The sequence below is a fragment of the Zeus faber genome (assembly GCF_960531495.2).
Source record: "Zeus faber genome assembly, chromosome: 22".
NCBI classification, from domain to species: Eukaryota; Metazoa; Chordata; class Actinopteri; order Zeiformes; family Zeidae; genus Zeus; species Zeus faber.
In genome coordinates, this window is record NC_137209.1 from 2,497,292 (window position 1) to 2,523,180 (window position 25,889).

Here is a 25,889-nt window from a genome sequence, read left to right on the forward strand (position 1 = left end):
AACAAAAAAAAAAAAAAACCCACCGAAAAGCCAAACACGACTCATCGGCCAGTGAGACTCGGTTCCCTCCGTTTCTACGAAGGAGCCGTTCAAAAGAACCGGATCGTTCGTGAGCGACCCAACTGATAGTGCTTCCGGTATCACGCCCAAGCTGTAGGCAAGACTGAGGTAAAGCCACTACTTTGTCCAATGTAAGTTTAAAGGAAGAAATAACATCTGTCAACACAATTTGTATTTCACTATGAGACATTGATTGTGTATAACGTGAAGGTTTCCCCCCCCCCCACTGCCGTTTTTTTTTTTCCCGAGATGAAACCTCCGTCTCGCCCGCGACTCAAACCAGATCGATACCTTCAGCGGAGAAATGTCCAAACTCCGCAGCGTACCAAAACGCTGGTCTGCACATGGAAACGGTACGAACAACGAAGACTTTTGAGTTCACTGAAAACGCTACACGCCTCTACCGGCGGCACGGCAGACGTCGATCACGCTTCCTTGATTAAACGCCTACCCCAGCGTCCGGTTGTGGAGGTGAGTATCGATATTGCGATATAAGACGAGATATTCAGGATTTTGGTTATCGCGGTCTAGTTAAATGTTGTCTTTGTAAGGCTGCATTACTGAAACCCATGGCTGCAGTATTCACGTTACTAACGATTGTTTATCCAATATTTCTTGTGTAGTATTATGAAAGCTCCAAAAGTTATCCAAAAATTTAGATAAATAGATACTTTATTCATCCCCGAAGGGAAATTGCACTTGTCTCACCAGCTCACATCAAACAGTGGGCAAAAACATAATAAACAATACAGTAGAAATATAAAAAAGAAAATGGCAATATGTGGAAAAATTGGAAAATGTACAATAAACCAAACTGTTAAAAGTACACCATAAGATCTGGCAATATGCACTACACCCAGTGATAACCATTGGGATATAACCATGGGATATAACCTAAAAGTAACAGAAAAAAAACAATACAAATTAAAAAGTTGTTGATGTCGAGGTATTCTTAAAAAATACTGTGGTAATAGATTTTATTTATCACCCAGCCCTGCATGCGCATGCTTTTAATTATTTCGCTATTTACTTCTGCACATAGTTAAGAAATGAGTTTGCAGGGAGATGATAAACTTTCTACTGTAGTTCATTCCCACAATGGGGTGTTGGGAATACACGTCAGAGGCAGATGGTTTTTTTTCATGAAATTCTTTTGTACTGCCTAGGTAAGGACGACTTCGACTACAGGTTTACAACTCCAGCACTTCCTCGCTGCACAAAAATGAACAACATATTTCCCCCCCTTAGGCAGACCATAGAAAACACTATAAAGATACAGTGAAATCCGCACAAGTTCAAAATCTTATATATATATATATATATATATATATATATATAAGAAAATTTTATCATTCTAAGGCATTGTTATGTCACTTGGATCTGGGATTTGATTTTGGAATAGGCTTCACTTTGCTGTGATGGATTATTCAAGTCGACTTCTATAGCCAGGTTAGATCAAAACAGAACTTGCGTAAGTAGCATATGCAGACAAGGAAATTGCTTAATGTTAAATAATTGTGCATTTTGTACTTCTTTAACCAATGTTGAGTTTGAATGCAATGCAAATTTCAAATGTCAACAAAACATCTGTAAGCATTATAATGTGGGCTTAAAGAATGTAAGACAACAGTAGCTATGTGAGCTACATTTCTATTAGCAGAGTTGAACAAGCTCAGTGTTCTATGTTTCATGGAGTTTCATGGAGCTTGAACGGGTTTTGCTGCTCTGCTAAAAATTTCTCTTAAGTTTTAATGCAATTCTTCCACCTTCACAGATCCACACTGTAGTGGAAGCGCTGAAGGCAAAGGCGATGAGCTTGGTTACACGGCAGCTGTTGTGGCAGAGACGGGAGGAGAGAGAGGTCAAAAAGCCCATTGAGTTGTGGAGGGATCTGGCTTCTGAAATAGTTGGCGGTCTGGAAGATCCCATCTCTGCTGCATTCTCACAGGTACAGTTTATTTATTTTCTCCGGTATAATAAGTACAAGAAGGCCCATTGTCATTTGCGTACTTAAGTATATTTCGGCCCATAGGCAGCATCTCCGGGATGAAGGTGAACATCAGTGTGTCCCATTTGCAACATTAAAGATATCATTGAATCATTCTAGTAATGCAATGCAAAGTACAAATAAAATGAGTTGTATCTCAGTATCTGTTCTCTAGGACAGTGATTCTCAAAGTGGGGTGCGGGGACCCCCAGGGACAGCACTTAACCAGTAGGTGTGTGTGGCAGTTTTACCAGGTGGAATTAGCCAGGAGCAGATTGAATATGTCTTGACATGGCTCCTCTCTGCGTGAGTGTGTGATTTGGGTTTTTTAAACCTGCTTCACGTTAGCCCAACCAACGAGCGTCAGATGTAGCTGCTCAACCCATCCACACACCACAGGGTGTAAATTGCTAGAGACCTGCCGATTTGATACGTATTGCGATTCCGCAAGTATTGTTATACGATATTATAATATATATTGCCATTTATTTAGACTACTCTTTAAATCACTAGGCCTATTCCTTTGAAATGTTAATTGATGAAAAGTTGTGTTTTTCTGCCATTTGAAAAGGGAGTTTGGGGGTTCGCCACTGTGCTTCCCATGATGTGATCCCCACATTCACAACATTTCTCGGTCCCCCATGTGGGGAAAGAAGTCAATAACTTCTGATTTTGGATTGTAAATGAGATATGAAATGATGAAATGATACACAGATATTCCTGTCTATTAATACGCCAACAATACGAATTTCAATGCGCGTCACATCACGCAGATAAAGACAAAATGAGCGGGTCGACCTGTGTCCTGGTCACATCAGAGTAGATCGGAAGTGGAGCTGATTAAAACCTGTCTATTTCAGGGTCATTTGACCTGGGACTGAGACCCGGGTTTTTCCTTTCCCACTGATGACAAATGCCAGATGTTAGCGGGTGTTACCGGGTTTTTGGTGCAGTGGGAAGGGGGTATTACCGTTGTCTGCACATAGCTCTGGGTGGGGGCGATGAGGTGCGCCTGTATATTTGTGTTGTTGCCACAATATTTTGTCTTGTGGTTGTAATGTTTGCATATTGCAGCGGTCATATCCAGTTTCCCATCACAGTTGTAAAAGCTGAAGTGAGTCTAAACTCTTGCTTTGAGCTGAGAGGGTGCAGCGAGAGGGTACTTGTTAATTTAACTGAATGCATTGTTTTTGTATTTGGTATATTTATTTTTTTATACTTTATTTTTTATTTATTTTCCATTACAGAAAGATCACATACACATACACATAAAACATGAAAAGGTCTGGATTTCCCTGTCTCACAAAAAAACGATTTATTCCTGTGACATATTCAGTGGTTCATTCTCTTGTCTTGTTGACATGACAACTGGACACAGTGTCCATTTCTCTCGATTTCCCACTTTCTATCGCCATTATTAAGCTCTTATCCTATGAGTTAACTGTTCCATATCATATATTTCATTCAAAATTTTCATCCATTCATGTTGTGTTGGTGGTTCTGCCTTGTACCATCTCTTCCTAATGTTCTTTTTACAAGCTGCCAATAAGACCTTCAGCAAATATGTCTTCCCTTAACACAATATCTTCTGTCATATTTCTGAAGTACAGTACTATATGACCATAGCCCAGACCATCAAAGCCCAGAATTTTGATAATAACCATATGAACATTTCCTCAAAACTACAAATTTAGGACGAAGCCAAAATACATGGGAAAAGTCTAGATTTATTTCCCCGCATCGTCTGAACATGGTTGTGCTATAGACAATTAATTTTCGGTGTAATAAAGAATCTAATTACATTGTTCCAACAGTGTTCTTTCCAAGTACATGAGGATGTTATGTTCTCCAAATATGCAACCATTCATCAATAATCACACCTACTTCTTTTTCTGATTTCAGCTTTACAACATGTAATATTATGTTTCCTCTTCTCTCCATTACGTGCTGATATAATGTAGAGATATTATTCCATATTTATTTGATTTGTAAACTCTAATTGTGGTTTTAATTCCATTAATGCCTAAATTCACATTGTGCTATATTTATCTGTCATAAAATCCCTTAATTGCAAATATCTGAAATAGTCCTGGTTGTTTAATTTATAGTTTTGTTTAAGCTCCTGGAAACTTATAAAGTTCTAATTTTTTATTACTGTGCATAGATTAATATTAAACTGGACAAGCTTTAGCTCATCTTTTATTATTATACACACACACCACAACACAGGCATTACGTGCCGCTATGGCCGACACACATGCAGATGGAGGCCATACAATGTCTTTTCAGCATTTTTCCCTGTTGAGACTTGTCCTTCTTCGAGGGGGCAGGCCAGGAACAGTGGGCACTTTACAGCGCCCAACATCAGCATCCATTTCTGGTCAGAAGATGTTTCTTGTGCATGTTTTTAGTGGGGGTTCTTTTATGGAGGAAACCCCTTGCGAGCACAGGGAGTCATTCAAACTCCACACAGAAAGGCCCCTAATCGGGATTTCGTGATTGGGATAATTTCTCTAATCTCTATTTTCGTACTAGATTACAACACGATTATAGCGTAAATGACAGTATCTACCTGTTCAAGTAAATCCTTTGCTACATCTGTCTCCAATGAGGCTTTGAATTTCCCTTCCTTGTACATATTGCACTAGGTTTTTTCATTTTGCTTCATAGTCCTTAGCACACCAATAAATTACTGGTATAATTTGTGTTGCAAGGAAATATTCCCTAAGGTTTGGCAACCGCCATACCTCCTTTATGTTTCCCAATCTGTAACGTTTCAATTTTGACTCTTGTCTCTTGACCATTCCATATAAACCTTGAGATAACTTTGTCCCAGGTTCTGAATTGTTTGTCAGGGATCCTGATTGGTAGTGACCGAAATAGGAGAGGAGTAGAGGAGTCATCAGAATCGGCATAGTCTTTATTGCCAAGTAAGTTCACACAAACAAGGAATTTGTCTTGGTGTTCGGTGCATACATGAAACATAAATGTAAAACAATAAAAAATTATATTCATTTTTGTAGTATCTATTTGTGAACTGAAGTCCAGTGAAAGGACACCCCACCTCTCAATATCATTCCTAATCTCCTGATTCACTTTAATATAGTTGGCTTCATTTAGTTTATCTGTTCCTCTTGTTATAGTAACCCCAAGGTATGTATTTGTTCAGAACTCCAATTCAAGTCATAATTTTGGATGCGTAGTAATTTATTGTTAAAATCTGTGTTTTAGCTAGGTTCAATTTATATCCAGAGTAGAAGGCAAACATCTCAAGGTGATTGGTTAATATGGGAAGGCATGTGTCCGTGTCCTCTAAATAACAGATCGCGTCATCAACAAAGAGCCCAATGATGTGTTCTTCATTCCCAACCTTTATCCCTTTTAAGGTCTTTATTCTGCCTAATTGCTTGTGCCAGAGGCTCTATAAAAATTGCGATTAAGGTCGGCGAAAGACAACATCCCTGCCTGGTAGACTGTTCTAATATTAACGGTATACTATCCGTCGGTCTGCCATTGATTATTATCCTTGTAGTTTGTTTTTGGTAAAGTTTTTCAATACATTGGATGGCCTTGTCATTTTGTCCAAAGTTCTCGTGTACCTGGTACAGAAATATCCAGTTTCTGTCAAATGGCCTTTTTGCATCAAGACTTATCAAGGCTGAACTGATATTTTTGTGTTTAACATGTTCAAAGATGTTTAGGATGTGCAGTCTTTTTGCCAGTAATCTGGTTGCTCTAGGTCCCCCATCATAGTAGGATTGTTTTGGAATTATTGTTTTATTTTCTATCGCTGTGGTAATAATTTACCTATGCTATCCCTAATTTCTTTAATTTTTGGTTGTAATATGGAGTCTTGTGTTTTATCTTTTTCCTTCTTATAGGGCTCTTCTTTAGCTCTTTTGATATGCTGTCTTAGCAATAAGCTTCCCTCTAGACTTTAAGAGCATCCTACAAAATAGCGGGGTGGACTTCTCCATTTTCATTTTGATATGTTGTAATCTCTTTTTTTGATCTCCCCGACAATTAATACATTTTTTAATAATCTAACATTTAACCTACATAAGTTTTTGTTTTTCCTCCTGTGGTCCTAATTACACTTTTTGATAAACTGCACAGGGATCAGATATGTCCGCTTCTTCAATTTCACACACTCTTACTTTGTATAGGTCCTTTTTAGTCATAAAATTAGTCAATATAGTAGCATAACTTTTATTAGGTGTGGAGTATGTGTATAGCCCTTGCAGTTCTCTCCAAATATCAACTATACCAAATTCTTTAAATATTATAAGTATATTATAAGTTTTCTTATTAATTGTTGTCTAGATTACTGCTGATCACAATATTAAAATCACCCCACAGATTAATATTCCCTCCATTTACAAATTATGTTATCAAGCAGAATTAAAAAAAAAAAAAAAAATCCACAGTTAGGTGTGGCATGAACATTAACCAATGTTACTGTTTTTTCCTTTCACAATAATATATCTGCCATCCTTATCACAGATTTCTTTAGTACATTCAAATTTTACAGTTCTACAACCATGGTGGAATGAACTATAGAATGTATTTTCATTGCCAAACCTCTTAAGCTTCTAATTTTCCTGCTGGGACAAATGTGTTTCCTGTAAATATATTATCTGTGATTTGTCTTTCCTTAATTTGGTCATTATTTTCCGACGTTTAACATGGTTATTCAGACCGTTTACCTTCAGCGACAGTATCTTAATATCATTCTCTGTCATTTCTATTGATGGAGTCCAAACCAAAACATAAAAATAATGAACTATGGAACATCAATCGAACAAAGAACTTTGTGACTTCAAAAGAAAATTATGTATTTTTCCATCCCTTACATTCCCTGTTGGTGAGAGGAGGGCTTTGACCGATGCTGGAGCTCCTGGCGGGGAGCGCAGGGGTTCTCTGTTGTGCTCCCCACAAGTGTCCAACATTCAGCGCATATGTAAATCCCTCCCTCTATCGGTTTGATCTCGGAGTTGAGGTCACAGCTGGCTTTGGGATCAATGTTCTGAGCCCGCTGGATTTTGAATTCCACTCCATCAGGTAGTGTGAGATTACTTTTAAACAACTCCCTTACAGATTCAGTGATTCCCCTCTCTATCTTGCAGTACTCCATAATTATATGTATCATAATTATTATTATGATATTAAATTTCTTCTAGAGCGGCTCTCCAAATTAACTATCTTGTCCTGCAATACCTGTGTGCTGTTTTATTACTGTCAGCAGCTTGTATTTTATCTCGCCTTGTGCCTCAGCAATGCTAGCTTTTTGACGCGGCGGCTCTCACAAAACTTCATCTTTAAACTCAGTAAGGTCTTCTTTCATAGTTTTCTTGGCATAGTTTTTAAATTCACTAAGATCCCGTCTCATATGTTGTTTAATGCCTTTTAGATCTCAAGAGATTGTCAGACCCTCTAGCCGTGCTTTTTGATTAGTTGTTACATAAGCTTCTTCTGATGTTTCTTCGTCACCATCTGTGGTCTTTGCCACATCCGGTTTTTCTCGTGTTTTATACATTTTCTTTGATACGAGATGCAGGAGTTAAAGGATTTCTGATGACTCAATTATTAAAAATTTTAATAAAAAAATAAAGTATTTTGCTCCCTATACGTTTCGATCAATCAGGTTTCTTGGGGTGGGCATCTGTTAGCACGCTTTACATGGAGTCCCGGCTTGAAATAACCTAACCAGAGAGCAATAACTTGCTCATTGAAATGTGACACAGCTGACCGTAGATGCCAGGGACTAGAAAAAAACTTTCAGAAAAGGACTGCTGGGATCCGAGATTTCTCTCGGTCGTCCTCAGACGAGCTTCCATCGGAGTCTCCAATCCTTCCGGTTCTCCATACACCCGGCCAGCTCTGAAGAGCTTTCAGCTCCCGCATCCTTCTTCAAGATGTCCACATACGTTAGCGCTGAACGTCCTCGCGATCGATGCCCGTGCGTTGGTTCCCATAGGACCAGCCTGCTGGCCGGGAACCCCGATGTCTGTGGCAGTGGCCGGCCAGCCTCATCCTCCTAGATGCTACCATCTTGCTGAGCCTTGGCAGTTGCCCGTACAGGTCCTTGTTGGTAATGTGGATGTTCTGGTCCACATTCAGAACAGCTCGTAGCATTCTGGTGTAGCACCCATCCAGGGACTTCTGCAGGGTGGGTGTCAGGGTCCAGCTTTCGCAGCCATACAGGAGGACAGACTCCACAGTGGCGTGGAATAGGTTCAGCTTTATGTGTCGAGGGAGATTCGAGCACCACACTCTTGACATACCGTTCAGGGCCCTCCACGCTAGTGCCTTCCTGACCTTAAGGTCCTGTTCTGTGGAGTTCACCCAGGAACCCAAAGTATTTGAAGTCATTGACCTCTCCCAGAGCGTTGCCATCTGAAATTATAATCGCCGGATGGTCCATGTGGAAGTTATAGGTGATTACCTCAGTCTTCTTTGCTACAGCAGGGCTTCTTCTAGACTTCCTTGGTGTAATTGTGAAGGCAAGCTCCTGCTCCCACCCGTTGATGGCTTTCCTGAGCGCGTAGTCCAGAGCTATGATGAAGAGGAAGGGGGCAAGAGTGTCTCCCTGCTGCATCCCTGCTAGGATTTCGAACTCCTCGCTGATGCCATCTGGGGTTACCACCCTGGCTCTTGTGCCCTTCTACATGGCCTCTTTGGCCCGGAGTAGATTCGAGGAGACCCCATAAGCCTTGAGGATTTTCAGCATTATGCCTCCGTCTATTGAATCTATTGCCTTTTTGAAGTCAATAAAACACAGAACTGCTGTCAAGTTGTTCTTCTTCACCTCTTCAATGATTCTCCTTAAGGCCAGGACCTGGCCTACGGTGGTCCTTCCCTTTCTGAAGCCATTTTGGTTGTCCCTCAGGTGTGGGTCAATGGCGTCCCTAATCCGGTTTAGTATCATGCTGTTGTACAGCTTCGCTATGACACAGGTCAGGCTAATGCCACGATAATTGTCTGGCTTAGACAGATCTCCAGATTTGGGAACTGGGATGATGTTAGACAGGGACCATATGTCGGGCTTGATGTTATCTATCAGAGCCTGGTTGCAGATCTCCAGTATGATGTTGTTGAGATCGCAGTTTTTAGGGGCTTCTAGGGGGATACCGTCTGGCCCAGCACTTTTTCCTTGCTTTAGGGTGGACTTGACTGTGGCAAACTCCGTAGCTGTAAATGGGCCATCGTCAATTTCGAGATTTGTGAGGACTGCAGGTATCTCTTCCTCAGCTCTGTCCACTGTTGGGTGGGTGCCCAGGAGCTCACCTCCGCTGTGTAGTTGGCCTGGAGTTCAGGACTTCCTGCAAAGGCCTCCCAGTCGGGCCGGGTCCTTGGGGCGCTCTTAGGGACCCTCAATCTCAGGCGCAGCCTTGTAGCGACGACACGATGATCAGAGCCTACAGAGTCGAATGTGCTGTAGGACTCTGCATTCAAAATGGACTTCCTCCACTTCCTCCTTACCAGTATATAGTCCAGTTGGCGCTGCATACATGTGGCTCGGTCCTGGAACGTCCATCTCTTGCCCATCCTCTTACGGAACAGGGTGTTGGCGGCCAGTAGGTCATGTTCCGTGAGGAGGGCAGCTAGATGTTCTCCGTTGCGGTTGGTATTGTCGTGGTAAGTGAAGGGTGCGTCTTCCGGTCCAAGTCTCGCATTGAAGATTTACTCCTTAGCTTATAGTGAACACAAACTCGCCCAGTACTGATAAATTACCCTTTTCCTGTAGCCAGTGGGAAAAGATGGTAAAACTAAAGCTAAAACATCCTGTTCGGAGACTAACATTCTGAGACAGTTTCTGTAAAGGTTTCCAATCGTCAATACCCTGTAGACTGGCCTTTGCAGAAATACACTTATTAAAATCCTCATCTGTAAGTCGCATCTTGTCACTCCCGAAGGAGTTTATCTTCACAAAGATATCCCCGTAACACTCCGGAAACGGGGTGGGCTTAAAACTTGAGCCTGCCCCCTTCCAATCTACTGTCTGGTTTCTGACACAAACTCAGAGGGCTTCCCCCCCAGAAATCCTTTTTAGAAAAGGATTTCATTTAGTCTCGTAAAAAAATTATAAATTAGCTTTTTCCTTTGAATGTCGCAACTCACAAATATCCATTCAAAATAGTACATTGCCTCACAGCGTGCTTCTTGGACAGATCACAGACAGATATCCCATTTCCCTACGCAACCTGTCTACCCTCCTGTAGATGTACTCTTCAACCTGTTTGTGAGTGTCCTTTTCATTATTTTGGAAATATGCAATTTCCTGCTGTACCTCAATGAAACTGCCTTTTTAACGAAGCTCCTACAATTGCTCAAGCTATTTAATATGTCAAATAGCTCTTTTTTTTTTTTTTTTTAATCTCTTCAGAAGTCCAACTGCTTTGGTACAGTTATCGTTTTGGTTGGGGTTAATGTTGCAGTTTTGCACACTGTATATAATAAACTAAAAACGTCTCAAATTGAAAATATTGCTGAGCTTGTGCAGATTGTTGGGTGGCACATTTTTCCAGTGGCTTCATATTTATCTCGCTCTCTGTCCTGCTCGCAGATGCTCATTGTCTCGTCCACAGAGCCTCAAAGCCTACGGAACTCCAACCCGCCTCGCACCACCAACGGCTCAGAGAAGCAGACAGCACCTGCTGCTCGCACCATCGCCAACAAGCCCATGACCTGTCCTTCCATTCCAGGTGGGAGTCTACGCAAAGTATTATCTGATATTCAGTTCTTTTCTGACAGTTGAATACTTTATTTGTGCTCTACCATACTTTATGGTATTGGATATTGTGATATTTCTTGGTGACGAGGTTTAAATGGCTAAGGATTCTGTCCAATAGCTCTATAGGCATCTGACAACTCTTTTAAGTAAAGGTGAAGTTTATGGTCAAAAGGCTACAGTCATAAACTGACAAATTAGTCAGACTGTATTCATCTATTTTTAAATAGATTGTCATACATGCACCTGGATGGCCGGAAGGGGGTCTATGTGAGATTGCTGTTCATTGACTACAGTTCAGCTTTCAATACCATTGTCCACACCAGACTGGATGTCAAGCTGGGGGAGCTAGGACTGAGCACTCCGCTGTGTGCCTGGATCCTGGACTTCATCTCAGCCGGCCCCAGGTGGTTAGGATGGGGAGGCACATGTCCAGCTCCCTCACCCTGAACACAGCATCCCCCCTAGGGCTGCGTCCTCAGCCCCCTACTGTACTCCCTGTACACACATGACTGTGTGGCCTGGTCCAGCTCCAGCACCATCATCTGATGACACCGTCGTGGGGGGCCTGATCACTGACGACGATGAGAAGGCCTACCACAAGGGGGTGGCTTACCTGTCTCTCTGGTACTAGGACAACAGCCTCCTCCTGAATGTCAGCAAAACTAAGGAGCTGATTGTGAACTTTAGGAGGGGATTACAACCGAGTATGCACGCGCTGTTGGCGATTATTTGGACTTGTGTCGTCAGGGTGAGCAGCTTCATGTACCTGTGAGTCCACATCACAGAGGATTTAACATGGACTTTACATACAGACACTCTGGTGAGAAAGGCGAGGCAGCGTCTTTATTACCTCAGGCAGCTAAAGAAATTCAGGGTCATGGAGGGGATGCTCAAGTCTTCCTACTGTGGGGCGGTGGAGAGCATCCTGACCGGCAACACCAACGCCTGGTTTGGGAACTGTACTGCTCAGGACATGCGGGCCCTGCAGATGGTGGTGCGTTCAGCTGAACACATATGCTCAGCTGAAAGTACCACCAGAACTACCCTCCCCTCCCTGCAGGACTTATACACCAAGAGGTGTAGTAGCAGAGCCCGTAGGATCATGAAGGATCCTCACCACCCAAACAACAGACTGTTCCAGCTGTTACAGGACAATGGATCAGTGTTCACGTCGCGCCCCCCGTCAGTACCCGGGCCTGCCCGGGGAAGCAAATGATCCTCCCAGCAGACTAAATTCTAAGAGACGACGCCTGAGAGCCAAGTCAAAGAATCCTAGTCACAGTCCCAAAGCCGACAGCAGACAGCCTCAAGAGCACCTTGCAGTGGGACCCGCCCTTCGAATACTACAACTAAATGTCGAAGGCCTTTCTGCAGCCAAGCAAAGCCTCATCGAAGTCCTCGCCTCCCAACACTCGATTGACGTTATCTACCTCCAAGAGACTCACATTGGCACAGAGGAAGCAGGCCGCTACACCATCAATGGCTCCGACCTCCTGTGTTACGCTCCACATGCCAAACATGGACGTGCCACCTATGTGCGTTCTGACATAGCTGAAGCAAATCACCTGACAACAACACAATTCTCTGATACCATAACTATTGGTGGTTTCAACATTGTCAATGTGTACAAACCCCCTAGTGCCAACTGGGATCTGCAGGTCCTTCCCACCCTACCCCACCCTGCCATCTATGTGGGGGATTTCAACAGCCACCACCCTGACTGGGGATATCCAGTAGTGGAAAGTGATGGAGAGGCAGTTTCAAACTGGGCATCTAGAAATGACCTTGTTCTGATACATGATCCCAAACAAAGAGGAACCTTCCACACCGCCAGGTGGAAAAAAGACTACTCTCCTGACCTGTGCTGGGTCAGCTCTTTGAATGGAACGCCCTATCCTGCTCAGATCCTCATTCTTGACGATTTTCCACACAGTCAACACCGGCCCTAGCTTGTACACGTTGGCCTACACCTCCCAGTCATAGACAGTCCAAGGAAGATGCGCTGGAACCTCTGCAAAGCCAACTGGAAGAAATACAGTGAAATCCTGGAGCAGAGTGTTGTTACCATCCCACTCCAGACCATCACTGTAGATGAAGCATACAACCGCTTCTGCAGCGCCATCTACAAAGCTGCCCACTCAGCAATCCCACGAGGCTACCGACCCCTCTACGTCCCATGCCTCGACGGAGAAAGTGCTGCACTCCTACAAGCCTACAAAACAACAGGGGACCCTGAGATAGGAGACCATCTCATTGAATTGCTCAATACAGCTCGGTGAAGGAAATGGGAGGCAACAGTAGCTGACCTGAACTTCACACACTCTAGCAGGAAATGTTGGAGCCTCATCTGCCGTCTAGGAGTCGCACAGAAGCCCCCCAGCCAAAACGAGCATCTGTCACACCCAAACAAGTTCATCCCACCTACTGACTATTGCAAAAGCAACCCAAGACAAACCCACCAGAAGAGCAGTTACAACTGAGCTAAAGAAAGCGCTCGGAGACCATAGAAACCCTGAACCTTTTGAGGTTGCTGAACTGGAGAAAGTTCTGCAGGGCCTGAAATGTGGAAAGACAGCAGGATATGCCATCTCTCCAGAGTTCATGAAAGACCTTGGCCCCAGAGCCCTAACCTGGCTGACACAATTCTATACTAAGATCATAAATACGAACTTGATCCCAAAGAAATGGCGGACAGAAAAAGTTATTGCCATCTTAAAACCTGGCAAAGACCACAAACTACCTGCTAGCTACCGCCCAATCTCCCTACTCAGCGTTCCCTACAAAATCCTGGAACGCCTAATACTACAACGTATCTCCGCAGGAGTAGAGGAAATTCTTTGCGTGGATCAGGCAGGTTTCCGCAAAGAGCGCAGCACAGGAGAACAAGTACTAGCCTTAACCACCTTCATCGAAAATGTCTTCGAGAGCAGACTGAAGAAAGGGACTGTGTTCCTCTACCTCACAGCCGCCTATGATACAGTCTGGCATCAAGGCCTCCTACTCAAACTCACAAAGGCGCTCCCTGCCTGGGCAACGGCAATAATACAAACTCTACTGACAAACCGGAGGTTCAGAGTTCACCTTGGTCAGAACACGAGCGCATGGAGAAGACAGACTCCCACAAGGCTCACTTCTAGCCCCAACTCTGTTCAACCTCTGCACAAATGACCTACCCTCCACCAAATCCCGCAAATTCATCTATGCAGATGACATCGGTCTGGCACTTCAAGCACCAGACTTTGATTAACTGGAACGGGTGCTCACTGATGACCTTGCCAAACTGGACCAGTTCTGCAGAAGCTGGCGCCTAAAACCAAGTCCAGCAAAAACTGTTTCCAGTGTATTCCACCTCCACAACGCAAAAGCTGTCAGAACTAAACATCTATCTGGGCGGACTCAAGCTGAAGCATGCCTTTAATCCAACCTACCTGGGAGTGACCCTTGACGCTCAATCGCTTCAGGACTGGAAATGGCCCCTGCTTAGCCAGCCTTCACAAATGGGGCAGTGGCCCCACTCCACTGTGTGCTTGTGGAGAGGAGCAAACCATGGAACACATCATAGAAGTTTGCCCTCTTCAAAAACTGAAAGGAGGATTAGTCACCCTCAATACAGCAGACCAGGAGGCAACTGCTTGGCTTAGGGACTTTGCATTCGCTAAATAATAAATAAAGCTGCTGCGGTCAGGCAAGCGCCTCTGCAGTCACACAGCGAGAACAGAGAGACTGAGACGGAGTTTCTTCCCACAAGCCATAATGACTGTCAATGCTGAACTCACCAGGGGTCCAAACAGAAAGCACTGAGTCACTCACACTGCCTTACTGTACTGTATGTAGCATTCTGTACTGCATACTGTATCACTGTTCTGGGTTACTGCATACTGCGCTGTATTGCTGTTCTGTTCGGTTTACTGTATTGCTGTGTCGTACTGCTGGATGGTAGCTCAGGAGGTAGAGCTGGTCGTCTAGTAATCTAAAGGTCGGTGGTTGCATCCCAGGCTCCTGGAAGCTGTAGTGTCCTTGAGCAAGACACTTAACCCCGAATTGCTCCTGATGGCTGCGTCCATCGGTGTTTGAATAATTGTAAGTCACTTTGGATAAAAGGGTCTGCTAAATGACTAAATGTAATACTGTAAATATTTTTACTGCACATATCTGTATATACAAATAGCCTATCCCACATACATAACTCTATTCCCTTCTATTTTGTACCCCCACTTTGTATTATCTTTTTGAGTCTTATTTAATTTTTATTTCATTTTATTTATATTGTTCTATTCACTAACTGCATTACTTTTTATAAATCAGTTCGTTTCAGTTAGTTAGCTAGGTAGGAATGAGGTTAGCTATTATGTTCAGTTTAGTAACTATTGTGCATAATCTACGGGTGCGTTGTAAAGGCATTTCACTGCATATATGTATGAAAGTATGTATGTGACAAATAAATCTCTTGAATCATACATAACCCGTTTGGATTGATCAAAGAACAGTTTGGCTGTTTGTACCTTTTGTCAGGCAAACATTGCTGCTGCTGCTGCTTTTCCAACAATGATTTTATTTCGATACAGTGAAAATATTGCATATGGTGGCAAATACCACAAACATTCTACAGTCAAGCACTGCTGTTGAGGGGACCCTGGAACATGCAAATGAGCTGAACCGGTTTTTCAACAGGTTTGACCACCCAACCCCGATGAGCTCAGCAAGGCAGCCTGGGTCCCCACTCATAGCACCACTGCCCGCATTCACACCTCTACCCCCCAGCTCTCTACCCCAGGATGCAGCATCTTGTCGTCCCCCCACCCCTCCCCCTGGATCACAGCCCCATCATGTCTCCTATACTTGCAAACCTGCAGTTTGCATACCAGCCAAACATTGGTGTGGATGAGGCCATCATCTACATGCTCCACAGAGCCTACACTTGGGGAGGCCGCGCAGCACCGTGAGTCATTTTCTTGACTTCTCAAGCGCCTTTAACACCACTTCAGCTAGCTGAGACGCTCTCAGTGATGCAGGTGGACCATGGCCTGGTACCTCACCAGCAGACCACGGTATGTCAGACAGCAGGGCAGCCTCTCAGATGTGTTGGTAAGCAACACCGGTGCCCCCCAAGGAACTGTGCTGTTACCTTTCCTGTATGCCTCCAACTTCCACTTCTACTCAAGTACAAGCCACCTACAGAAGTTCTCAGACGACTCCTCCATTGTCAGCTGCATCACGGATGACAACGAGGATGAGTACAGGAGGGTTTCCTAGGGTGGGGTTACAATCACCTCCAGCTCAACGTTAGAAAGATCAAGGAGCTGGTGGTGGACTATCGGCGGAGCAAAAAAGACTCCCAACTCCCATCACCATCTGAGTGGAGAAGATGGAGGTGGTGGACACTTACAAGTTCTTGGGAGTACACTAGAACAATAAACTGGACTCTGCTGACAATGCTGAGGCCCTCTACAGGAAGGGCCAGACCAAGCTGTTCTTCCTGAGGAGGCTCAGGTCCTTCAACGTGTGCAATAAGCTGCTGCAGATCATTTACCAGTCTTTGGTATTCAGTGTCCTTTGGCGTGGTATGTTGAGCGGGTAACACCAACACTAGGGATGCCAACAAACAACAAGCTAAAATGTAATGTAAAACAAGCGGGTGCGCTTGATCCGTAGTTGGAGGTTTGAGATGAACTGGGAAAACTAGAGGTCGTTGCGGAGGGGAGGATGGGGAGGAAGCTGCAGGCTATGCTGGGAAATCCTCCCATCCCCTCTATGATGAGCTAGCAAAGATGAGTATGTTCAGCCACAAAGTAATCCCTCCTGGGCATACCACAAAGTGCAATGGCCAGCTCTTTGTGCTAGTAGCCATCAGGCTCTACAACCAAGGCTTGACCCCCATATGAGAACTTTAAGGACCTGCACTGTCTGTTATCTACTTGTCTAACCACTGAATCCTGCATTGACTCTGGCGCAATTACACATGGACTCATATACTTGTTCATTTATATATTCATTCATATTTGTATATATTATATTTACTGAGAGGCCAATATTGATAGACTATTTATTGATGGACTGTACATATATACATATTTACATTTATTGATAGACTGTACATATGCTCACTAATTCACTCTTTCAGGGATCCAGTACAGATATCTAGGGTCAGCAGCTCAAGTGTTTTTTCTTTTTATTATTATCTTGGTTTGGTTCTGGCCTTTCCCACTGTTACCTGTACCTCTCCTGTGTTTCATTGTCATTGCTGTTGCTGCTATGACACCTGAATTTCCCTTAGGGGATTAATGAAGGTTTATCCTATCTTATACATTTCAGTCTCCAGGCCGAGTGCCATTTCCACAAAGTTTGGGTCATGGATCTGGATATGGTTCTTTTCCTACTACTGTTACAATCGTATTCCCTCATAACCTCTGAACCCACTTCCCAGATCTGCTCCCTAGAATCGCCAACACCAATGCAGTCCCTCCAACGATACTCCAGAGTCCTGCCTCAGCTATGGGCCCGGTCAGCAGACCGCCAGCCCCTTCCCAAATGGTTATGGTGACTGCTACCCCCACAGCTTCAATTCTCCAACCTCCATCTGCACGAGTGCACTGCACCTCATCGAGAAAGGCCACGGTTACCACCACGCCTCCTCTGGAATCGGCTACACATACTGCGACAACAGCTGCTGGTTATCAAGTAAGTGGTACCACAAATCAAACACATGAATGTGAAGAACACACACCCAGTGCTGTGACAGCGCTTATAAAAGATGTAAGAGTGCCTACACTTACCTACACCTCACACTGTTGAGAGAAGGTAACACTTTATTAACCCCTGGAGGGAAATATAGGCGTTACAGCAAGAAAAGAAAACGTGCATTCAAGAAAGGGATAGAAATTGAAATAATAAGTAACACATGTACACATCTCCACAAAGTTTAGATGAAGTAGCACTATGCTAACCAGTGACAAAGCCCAATATTGGCAATGGGTGGTTAGTCTGCAGTAAGATAACAATTTACATTCTTGAAGTAGTAACGGTAGTCAAATTGTGGCACCCAGTAAAAAATTAGCCAACTAGTCTAATGTAGCATACAGTAATGCTCAATAGCACCAATCAAAACATGAGACATTGATAATATCAGTCCATAATTATAATGGTAATATTGCTGATATTCCTAATATATCAGTCCTGATAAGTAACAGCAGTCCTAATATTTATACTCAAATGTGGAGAACTAGTTTCCCCACAAGGATGAATTAAGTTTATTAAATAAAAGGAAAATCTAACTTTGTAATCCAAGTGGGCGGTGTACTGTAAACAACCAACAACTGGTATGCGAAAACTCAAGAGGTAGATGCTAAGGTTTAATCCCAACGTCCAATGTCGGGTTTCAGATGCTCAGCGTCCGTTATATCCAGAGTTGTGCCAAATAGGTTAACAAACATGGCTCAACACCCCCGACTGAAGCTAAAATAAGCAACTTTTTATATACAGGGCACCAGACTTTAGATGCTCTCCAGTCTGAAAGAACGCATTTTGCAAAAAAGGAACGTGCGATGGACACACGTCTCCCATTGCTTTTCCTACTTAACGCACTTTGCGGTCCATTGCCTCCAACCGATTCTTCCCCTGCCCTTCCTTTTCATTGCTCCCAGAGTACTAGCGGGAACAAGAGAATCGACGGTCCCAGCATCAACGACTCAAAGTGCTACGTGGACTTTGAGAAGGTCTACCGTTACCTCAGTGTCGCCCACAAGGAGAACCAGGGTTGGGCCCTCACTCCCATGGGTGAGCTCTTTTGAATTTCGGACAAGGGCTGAATGATCAATCGAATTCGAACCGACATCGCAATTAAACAGAATGCAATTTTCAAATCACAGAGCCTGCGATTATTAAAAAAAAAATATATATATATATATATATATATATGGTTTGTTTTTTTTATTATTATTTTTTTAAACGTTTACAATCTAACCAGTAAGGCTGTCTAGGGCCGGCTCTTCCTTTAGGCGGCCGCCTGGCCCGCCATCCTGACGGGGAATGGGAGGCGCGGAGAGGGAGCAATCGGGGCACATTTTGCGCACCTGTCTCCCTCTCCGACGGTACTGACGATGTCAGCTCCCGTGATGGAGTGACTGCGATCACTGCGCCAGAACAGTGTATTTATTTCAAGTCTCCTAAATGGACTCTCCCCCCACCCCCTGCCCATAGCGATTGTTTTAACCCTCCAGGCTTCCCCCCGGTGCAACCCGGTGCTCCGGCCTGGGTCACGGTGCACTGTGCGCTCGGAACACCTGTAGAGTACAGAGTACTCTTCCACAATAATGCATCTGGTTTTTTTTTTGTTTTTTTTTTTATTCACTGAGCATAAAGCTGTCCCTGAGCGCACAGGGCGGCGCTTCATGTATGTGGACGTATGCGTGCAACATTTTTATAAAAAATACATTTCTGCTGAAACACGTATTTTTCAAATGTTAATTTTCAGGAAGGAGGATATTAGGAGGATAAAAAGGATATTGTGTTGGTCATACTATAGAATGATTTATTGCTTGTACTAAGTTTTTCCCAAAACGTTCAGCCCTATTTCAGACCTAGTTGTCAGTTTGTGAACAAACTGTGATTGACTTCTCTTCAAAGTTACAGATGAATTATCAAGTGTAGAAGTACACTCACCGGCCACTTTATTAGGTACACCTGTTCAATTGCTTGTTAACACAAATAACTAACTCTGCAACTCATTGCATTTAGGCATGTAGACATGGTGAGGATGACTTGCTGAAGTTCAAACCGAGCATCAGAATGGGGAAGAAAGGGGATTTAAGTGACTTTGAACATGGCATGGTTGCTGGTGCCAGACAGGCTGGTATGAGTATTTCAGAAACTGCTGCCCTACTGAGATTTTCATGCACACCCATCTCTAGGGTTTACAGAGAATGGTCCGAAAAAGAGCAAGTATCCAGTGAGCGGCAGTTGTGTGGATGAAAATGCCTTGTGGATGTCAGAGATCAGAGGAGAATGGGCAGACTGGTTCGAGTCAATAGAAAGGCAACAGTAACTCAAATAACCACTCGTTACAACCAAGGTATGCAGAATATCATCTCTGAATGCACAACACATCGAACCTTGAAGCATATGGGCTACAGCAGCCAAAGACCCCACCAGGTGCCAGTCCTGTCAGCTAAGAACAGGAAACTGAGGCTACAATTCGCATAGGCTCACAAAAATGGACAATTGAAGATTGGAAAATGTTGCCTGGTCTGATGAGTCTTGATTTCAGCTGCAACATTCAGATGGTAGGGTCAGAATTTGGCGTAAACAACATGTAAGCATGGATCCATCCTGCCTTGTATCAACGGTTCAGGCTGGTGGTGGTGGTGTAATGGCGTGGGGGATATTTTCTTGGCACACTTTACCAATTGAGCATGGTTTAAATGCCACAGCATACAGAGTATTGTTGCTGACCATGTCCATCCCTTTAAGAGCACAGTGTACCGATCTTCTGATGGCTACTTCCAGCAGGATAATGCACCATGTCACAAAGCTCAAATCATCTCAAACTGGTTTCTTGAACATGACAATGAGCTCACTGTACTCCAATGACCTCCACAGTCACCAGATCTCAATCCAATAGAGCACCTTTGGGATGTGGTGGAACGGAAGATTAACATCATGGATGTGCAGCCGACAAATCTGCAGCAACTGCATGATGCTATCATGTCAATATGGACCAAAATCTCTGAGGAATGTTTCCAACACCTTGTTGAATCTATCTCACGAAGAATTAAGCTAGTTCTAAAGGCAAAAGGGGGTCCAACCCAGTACGAGTAAGCTGTACCTAATGAAGTGGCCTGTGAGTCTATATTGATTTTACATTGGGTCAGACAGACCCGGACATACTGTGAATAAAGAATGTGGTGTATTCACATGGGGGGTCACGATTCCGATTCAAAATTGATCGAAACGAGCGTTTGAGTTCAAAATCACAATCAGGTTTGTGATTCTCCCTGTATTTTTGTTGGTAATATTGTCTGACATGTTCGCCATATTGGAGCAGTCAAGGTCCGCTGGTGAACAAATGCAGTGTGCACTTGGCGGTGCAGGGGCCTCCGGAGTCACCTGGCTCCGAACAGACTTTCATAAAATTTGGTTCAGAGTTTGGTGATCTGCGGTCGGCTCCGCGGAGAGGTCCACTGCACCGCATCCCTCAACGAACACTGCACCTGCCCACTGGCGAATCTCGGGGAGGGGGCCACTGTCTTTCTTTTTTTATCAGAATTTACAGTCCATTTGGCTTTTTAAAAAGATGTACATACTAGGGATGTTAAAATGTGCCGACCAAACGACCGATGTCTCCTCTGTCATTTTTGTAATGGCCTAAAAATGTTCTAAAAACTTCACTGTTTCCCAAAATTGCCTATTTAAAAACTTTCAAATAGAATAAAAAACATAACCGTATTGTTTTTCAAATGGAAGAGCACGGTGCTTCAGGAGTTTTGCTTTCTCACTTTGCGTGCTTGAAAATGGCAACTTTGCAAATTTGGAGGGTCTCACAAAACTCTGCTGCGCAATGAAAGTGATGGAAGATCCCGTGAATCGGAATGATTTATCCCATGGGCACACCATTGCCTCCCCCCGGTCCACTGGGCGTATATTTACCCGTGTGTGTGTGTGTGTGTGTGTGTGTGTGTGTGTGTGTGTGTGTGTGTGTGTGTGTGTGTGTGTGTGTGTGTGTGTGTGTGTGTGTGTGTGTGTGTGTGTGTGTGTGTGTGTGTGTGTGTGAATTTATTTATGTCCGGATTTATTTCATAGGCATTTTTTTTTTGCGTGCTACGTCCACATACATCCTCCTTGTGCGTGTTAGTGAATGAGCTGCATGCGCTGCTGCTCTGTCTGTTGCTCTCCGGCGGCCTTTGCTGGACTGTCTGTTGCGCCATCTATTCCGGCATTATAACAATACAATATTATACAGTACAATATATACACAATATTTCTAAATGTAGCTGCATGTGTGAATAGTGAAACTCATAAGCGGTGCCGGAAAGGCTTCCTGTAATTTACCGGGAACTATGAAAGGGGCATTAACAATGGCCTAGCCGTCAGTGTTGGAAAAAAAATACATATGTTTTAATTTAAAATTGAATCGTGACATTGCTAATTCATAGATCAGATTTTCTGCTAGAGTTAAAATGTCATTGGGACTGACTGAGTAACAGTTTTTTTTTTGTTTGTTTTTTGTTTTTCTCTCATTAATGTTTCGGTCAACTGAACATTTCAGTCTTGAACAATGCTAATTCTTTTCAGAGTTTGGATAAAACAAGGTCTTGTTGTGGTTACACTGATGAAGTACTATATATGCTCCCCCCAGAGAGTGCTGTGTTATTAGACCTCCTCACATCTCTCCCTGAAGAGCTCCCCTTGCTGGACTGTAACAAACTGCAGCGCCACATGAAGGAGGTACGTTTGGCTGCTGACCGTTAACAAGTACTATTATTTTTGGTCTATTTTTACACACCCTCGCCACCTCTTTGTAGGGATGCATACTAGGGGTGCAACGGATCACAAAACTCATGATTCGGATTGATCGATCATGCTTTCGAGTCATGAATCGGATCATTTTTCGGATAATCAAAAAGAAACAGAAAAGGGGGAGACGATTATAACTTTGCTTTTCACTTATTCTGTAAAAGACTTAAAGCAAGTAACTTTCCCCATGGTCTTAAATGAAAACAACATTCAAGATGTCTAATGTTTAAATAAAATCTTCAATTATATAAAATATTCAATACTCTTTTTCTATTGTTAAATTGAGGCATGCGTGATACCTTCTTCCCTTAAACAAAGTAGTGAATGAAAAAATATGATTACAAAGCTGAATGTAATTCCATTAAGTAACCAGTATCATGTTTTCACGTTTATCTCAAACAAAATTTTCTGTTTATCAGGTCAGAATTAAGAAGAGAAGTTGAGAAGTCTGCATTTCTCAATACACATTGTGTTTGTATACTAGAAAATCTTGACCGCTCCAATATGGTGGACGAGCAGACACAAAGCAGCGACATTTGCTTCACGGTACATTGTAATGGAGCTGCAAGATAGCGTCAAAGCATATAGCATAGTGACGTACTATAAAGCAATGATTGCGCTTAAGAGTAAAACACAGCATGCATCTGTCTTGTCTATCTTCTTTTCACTGCAACTCTGCATTGAGATTTATGGAATTATTGTTAAATTATTTTTTATTGCTGAAAAAAGTAATGGCAGCAGTAAAACTGTATTTAAACTATGATAAAATTTTGCAATTGATCCGCAGTTAACATGCATGCCGAACTGTGGGGGGCGATCCACACGGATCATCTACGTTCCGTTACGCCACTAATGCATATTGAATAAACTCCCAGGAAATTCATAAACTGGTATCAGTGGCGACTAATTAGAGAAAGGAAACTTTGATTTAAGTATTTATGCCAGATGTATACCAGATTTTGTTTTTAGTGATGAAGGAACTAATTTAAGAAAGTTCCGATATAAGTTGAGATAACTTACATTACATTTCACTGCATATATGTATGAAAGTATGTATATGTATGTGACAAATAAAAATCTTGAATCTTGAACTTGGATGCGAAACACAATATCGAAACAAATTGTGTTATTCATCCATGAAGTAATATGTTTATTTCTTTGGCCCTAAATATACACATTAACACACCAGACACTCACCTAGGCCTACAAGGGGTTTTGCAGTCCTCATTAATCCCACCTCCCTTCTTCCCTTTCCCCACCACTCCAGATATACGCTTGCCTTTCAGCCCCTGCATACTCTGAAATAGTTCAACGAATGGTTGACGATCAAAGGTCGGAGGGGGGATCGGGAGACAAAGAGGAAGATCCCGAGAGTGTCGACTCATCGAAAACAACCACGGGTGTCTACACAAAGAAGCCACATGTGATCCAACAAGCTCATAGTGAAGATCAGAGGAAAATCTTTGAAAGGTTAACACTTCCCAAGGGACTCGTCCCTCTAAACCCCTTCATGGTACCCTTGAATCTATTGGTGCGACAATAAAAGGAGCCAACTTAACCATGAACTTAATATCCCAAAAATTTACACATTAAGGTTCAAAACATCTCGCACCCACTACAGAGCTACAAGCTAAGCGTCTTAGCGTGATGCCTCCATTCACAACAGCAGCGTCCTGTAATGTCACGTTATTATTTTATGTAACAGAAATGGTTGGGTCATAGATTTTCTTTAGTTGGATTTTTCAAGTGTTTTTTTTTCTTATTTGTCATCTAGATAGCTTCAAGATTTATTATTAAAGATTATAAACTAAAATACTTTTTTTTTTTTTTTTTTTTTAAAGATGTCTTTTGTTGTGTGCGTGTGTACACAGACGTTGACAAATTTGTTGATACCCTTACAGCTCATTGAAACAAAGCTTCATTCCTCCTGAAAAGTGATGACATTAAAAGCAATTTTCTCATGTATACTTGCATGCCTTTGGTATGTTATAGAGTAAAGCAAAGAAACTGTGAAAAGGCCTGGACAGATTTGTTGGTACTCCTTAGAAAAGATCATAAATTGGATCATAGTGATTTTCAATGTAACGGTTTTCTTTAATTGGTATCACACATGTCTTCAATCTTATCATTAGTCATTCAGCCTATTTAAATGGAGAAAAGTAGTCACTCAGCTGTTTGGTATCATGTGCACCGTACTGAACATGGACCAGAGAAAGCAAAAGAGAGAGTTGTCTGAGGAGATCAGAAAGAAAATTATAGGCAATCATGTTAAAGGTAAAGACTATAAGATCATCTCCAAGCAGCTTGATGTTTCTGTGACTACACTTGCAAATATAAAGAGGCCAACTGCCCTGGGCGCAGCCACAAGAGGAAACTCGACCCCCGATACCCCAGAACAGAAGGTTAGTGTGAATGATAGAAAAAAAGCCAAGGACAACTTCCAAAGAGATACAAGCTGAACTCCAAGGTCAAGGTACGTCAATGTCCGATCGCACCATTTGAGTGACAGTGGGCTCCATGGAAGAAGGCCCAGGAGGACTCCACTTTTGAAAGAAAAACAAAGCCAGACTAGAATTAGCTAAAATGCATGTTGACAAGCCACAATGCTTCTGGGAGAATGTCCTTTGGACAGATGAGTCAAAACTGGAGCTTTTTGGCAAGTCACACCAGCTATATGTTCACAGATGAGAAAATTAAGCTTTCAAAGAAAAGAACATCATACCTACTGTGAAACATGGAGGTGACTCGGTTATGTTTTGGGGCTGCTTTGCCACGCACGGGTGCCTTGAATCAAAGCAATGAAATAATCTCAAGACTATCAAGGCATTCTGAAAACAAAATGTACTACTACTCAGTGTCAGAAAGCTCTGTCTCAGTCTCAGGTCATGGGTCGTCCAACAGGATAATGACCCAAAACACACATCTAAAAGTACCCAAGAATGGATGAGAACAAAACATTGGACTATTCTGAAGTGGCCTATGAGCCCTGATCTAAATCCTATCGAACGTCTATGGAAAGAGCTGAAACATGCGGTCTGGAGAAGGCATCCTCCAAACCTGAGACAGCTGGAGCAGTTTGTTCAGGAAGACCTGTTGACAGGTGCGGAAGTCTCATTGAGAGCTACAGAAATCGCTTGATTGCCTCTAAAGGTTGTGTAACAAAATATTAGGTTAAGGCTCCAATCATTTTTCTCCATGCCATTTTCATTTATTTTATTATGTAAAATATTCTGTTGACTCAAAAGCAAAGTCTGATTTTTATTAAATATGGAATAAACAATGATGGATGCCAATTACTTTTGTCAATTTTAAGTTATTTCAGTGTAAGGGTACCAACACATTTGTTGAAGGGTACCAACAAATTTTTCCACTCAATTTTAGAATATAATTAATCTCGTTAGTAATAATTTATCTATTTTCACAGTTACTTTGCTTTACTCTGACATACCAAAGGCATGCAGGTATACATGAGAAAATTGCTTTTAATTTCATCACTTTTCAGAAGGAATGAAGTATTGTTTCATTGAGCTGTAAGGGTACTAACAAATTTGTCCATGTCTGTATATGTACAGTGTGGGTGGATCAGACGCAGCGAGGAAT

At 42.8% G+C, this 25,889-nt stretch overlaps 1 protein-coding gene across 2 annotated transcripts; it reads left to right on the forward strand.

Moving 5' to 3' along the window:
* snapc2 (small nuclear RNA activating complex, polypeptide 2) lies at nucleotides 1-24,252 on the forward strand. 2 transcript variants are annotated; one of them, XM_080023047.1, is made up of 8 exons: nucleotides 1-168; nucleotides 310-531; nucleotides 1,835-2,008; nucleotides 10,614-10,752; nucleotides 17,206-17,459; nucleotides 18,422-18,554; nucleotides 22,132-22,220; nucleotides 23,557-24,252. In XM_080023047.1, the coding sequence occupies exons 2-8, from the start codon at nucleotides 310-312 to the stop codon at nucleotides 23,830-23,832; spliced, it is 1,287 nt and encodes a 428-aa protein (XP_079879173.1). In that variant the 5' UTR covers nucleotides 1-168; the 3' UTR covers nucleotides 23,833-24,252. The 2 variants fall into 2 exon arrangements, with proteins under 2 accessions (XP_079879173.1, XP_079879172.1); XM_080023046.1 differs by having other exon boundaries at nucleotides 1-531.
* Nucleotides 24,253-25,889: the final 1,637 nt, after the last annotated feature.

Coding starts and splice junctions, on each gene's coding strand:
- snapc2 (XM_080023046.1), top strand. CDS start 310: ATGAAACCTCCGTCTCGCCCGCGACTCAAACCAGATCGATACCTTCAG. Junction 2,009..10,613: donor TCTCTGCTGCATTCTCACAG/GTACAGTTTATT, acceptor TCCTGCTCGCAG/ATGCTCATTGTCTCGTCCAC. Junction 17,460..18,421: donor CAACAGCTGCTGGTTATCAA/GTAAGTGGTACC, acceptor CATTGCTCCCAG/AGTACTAGCGGGAACAAGAG.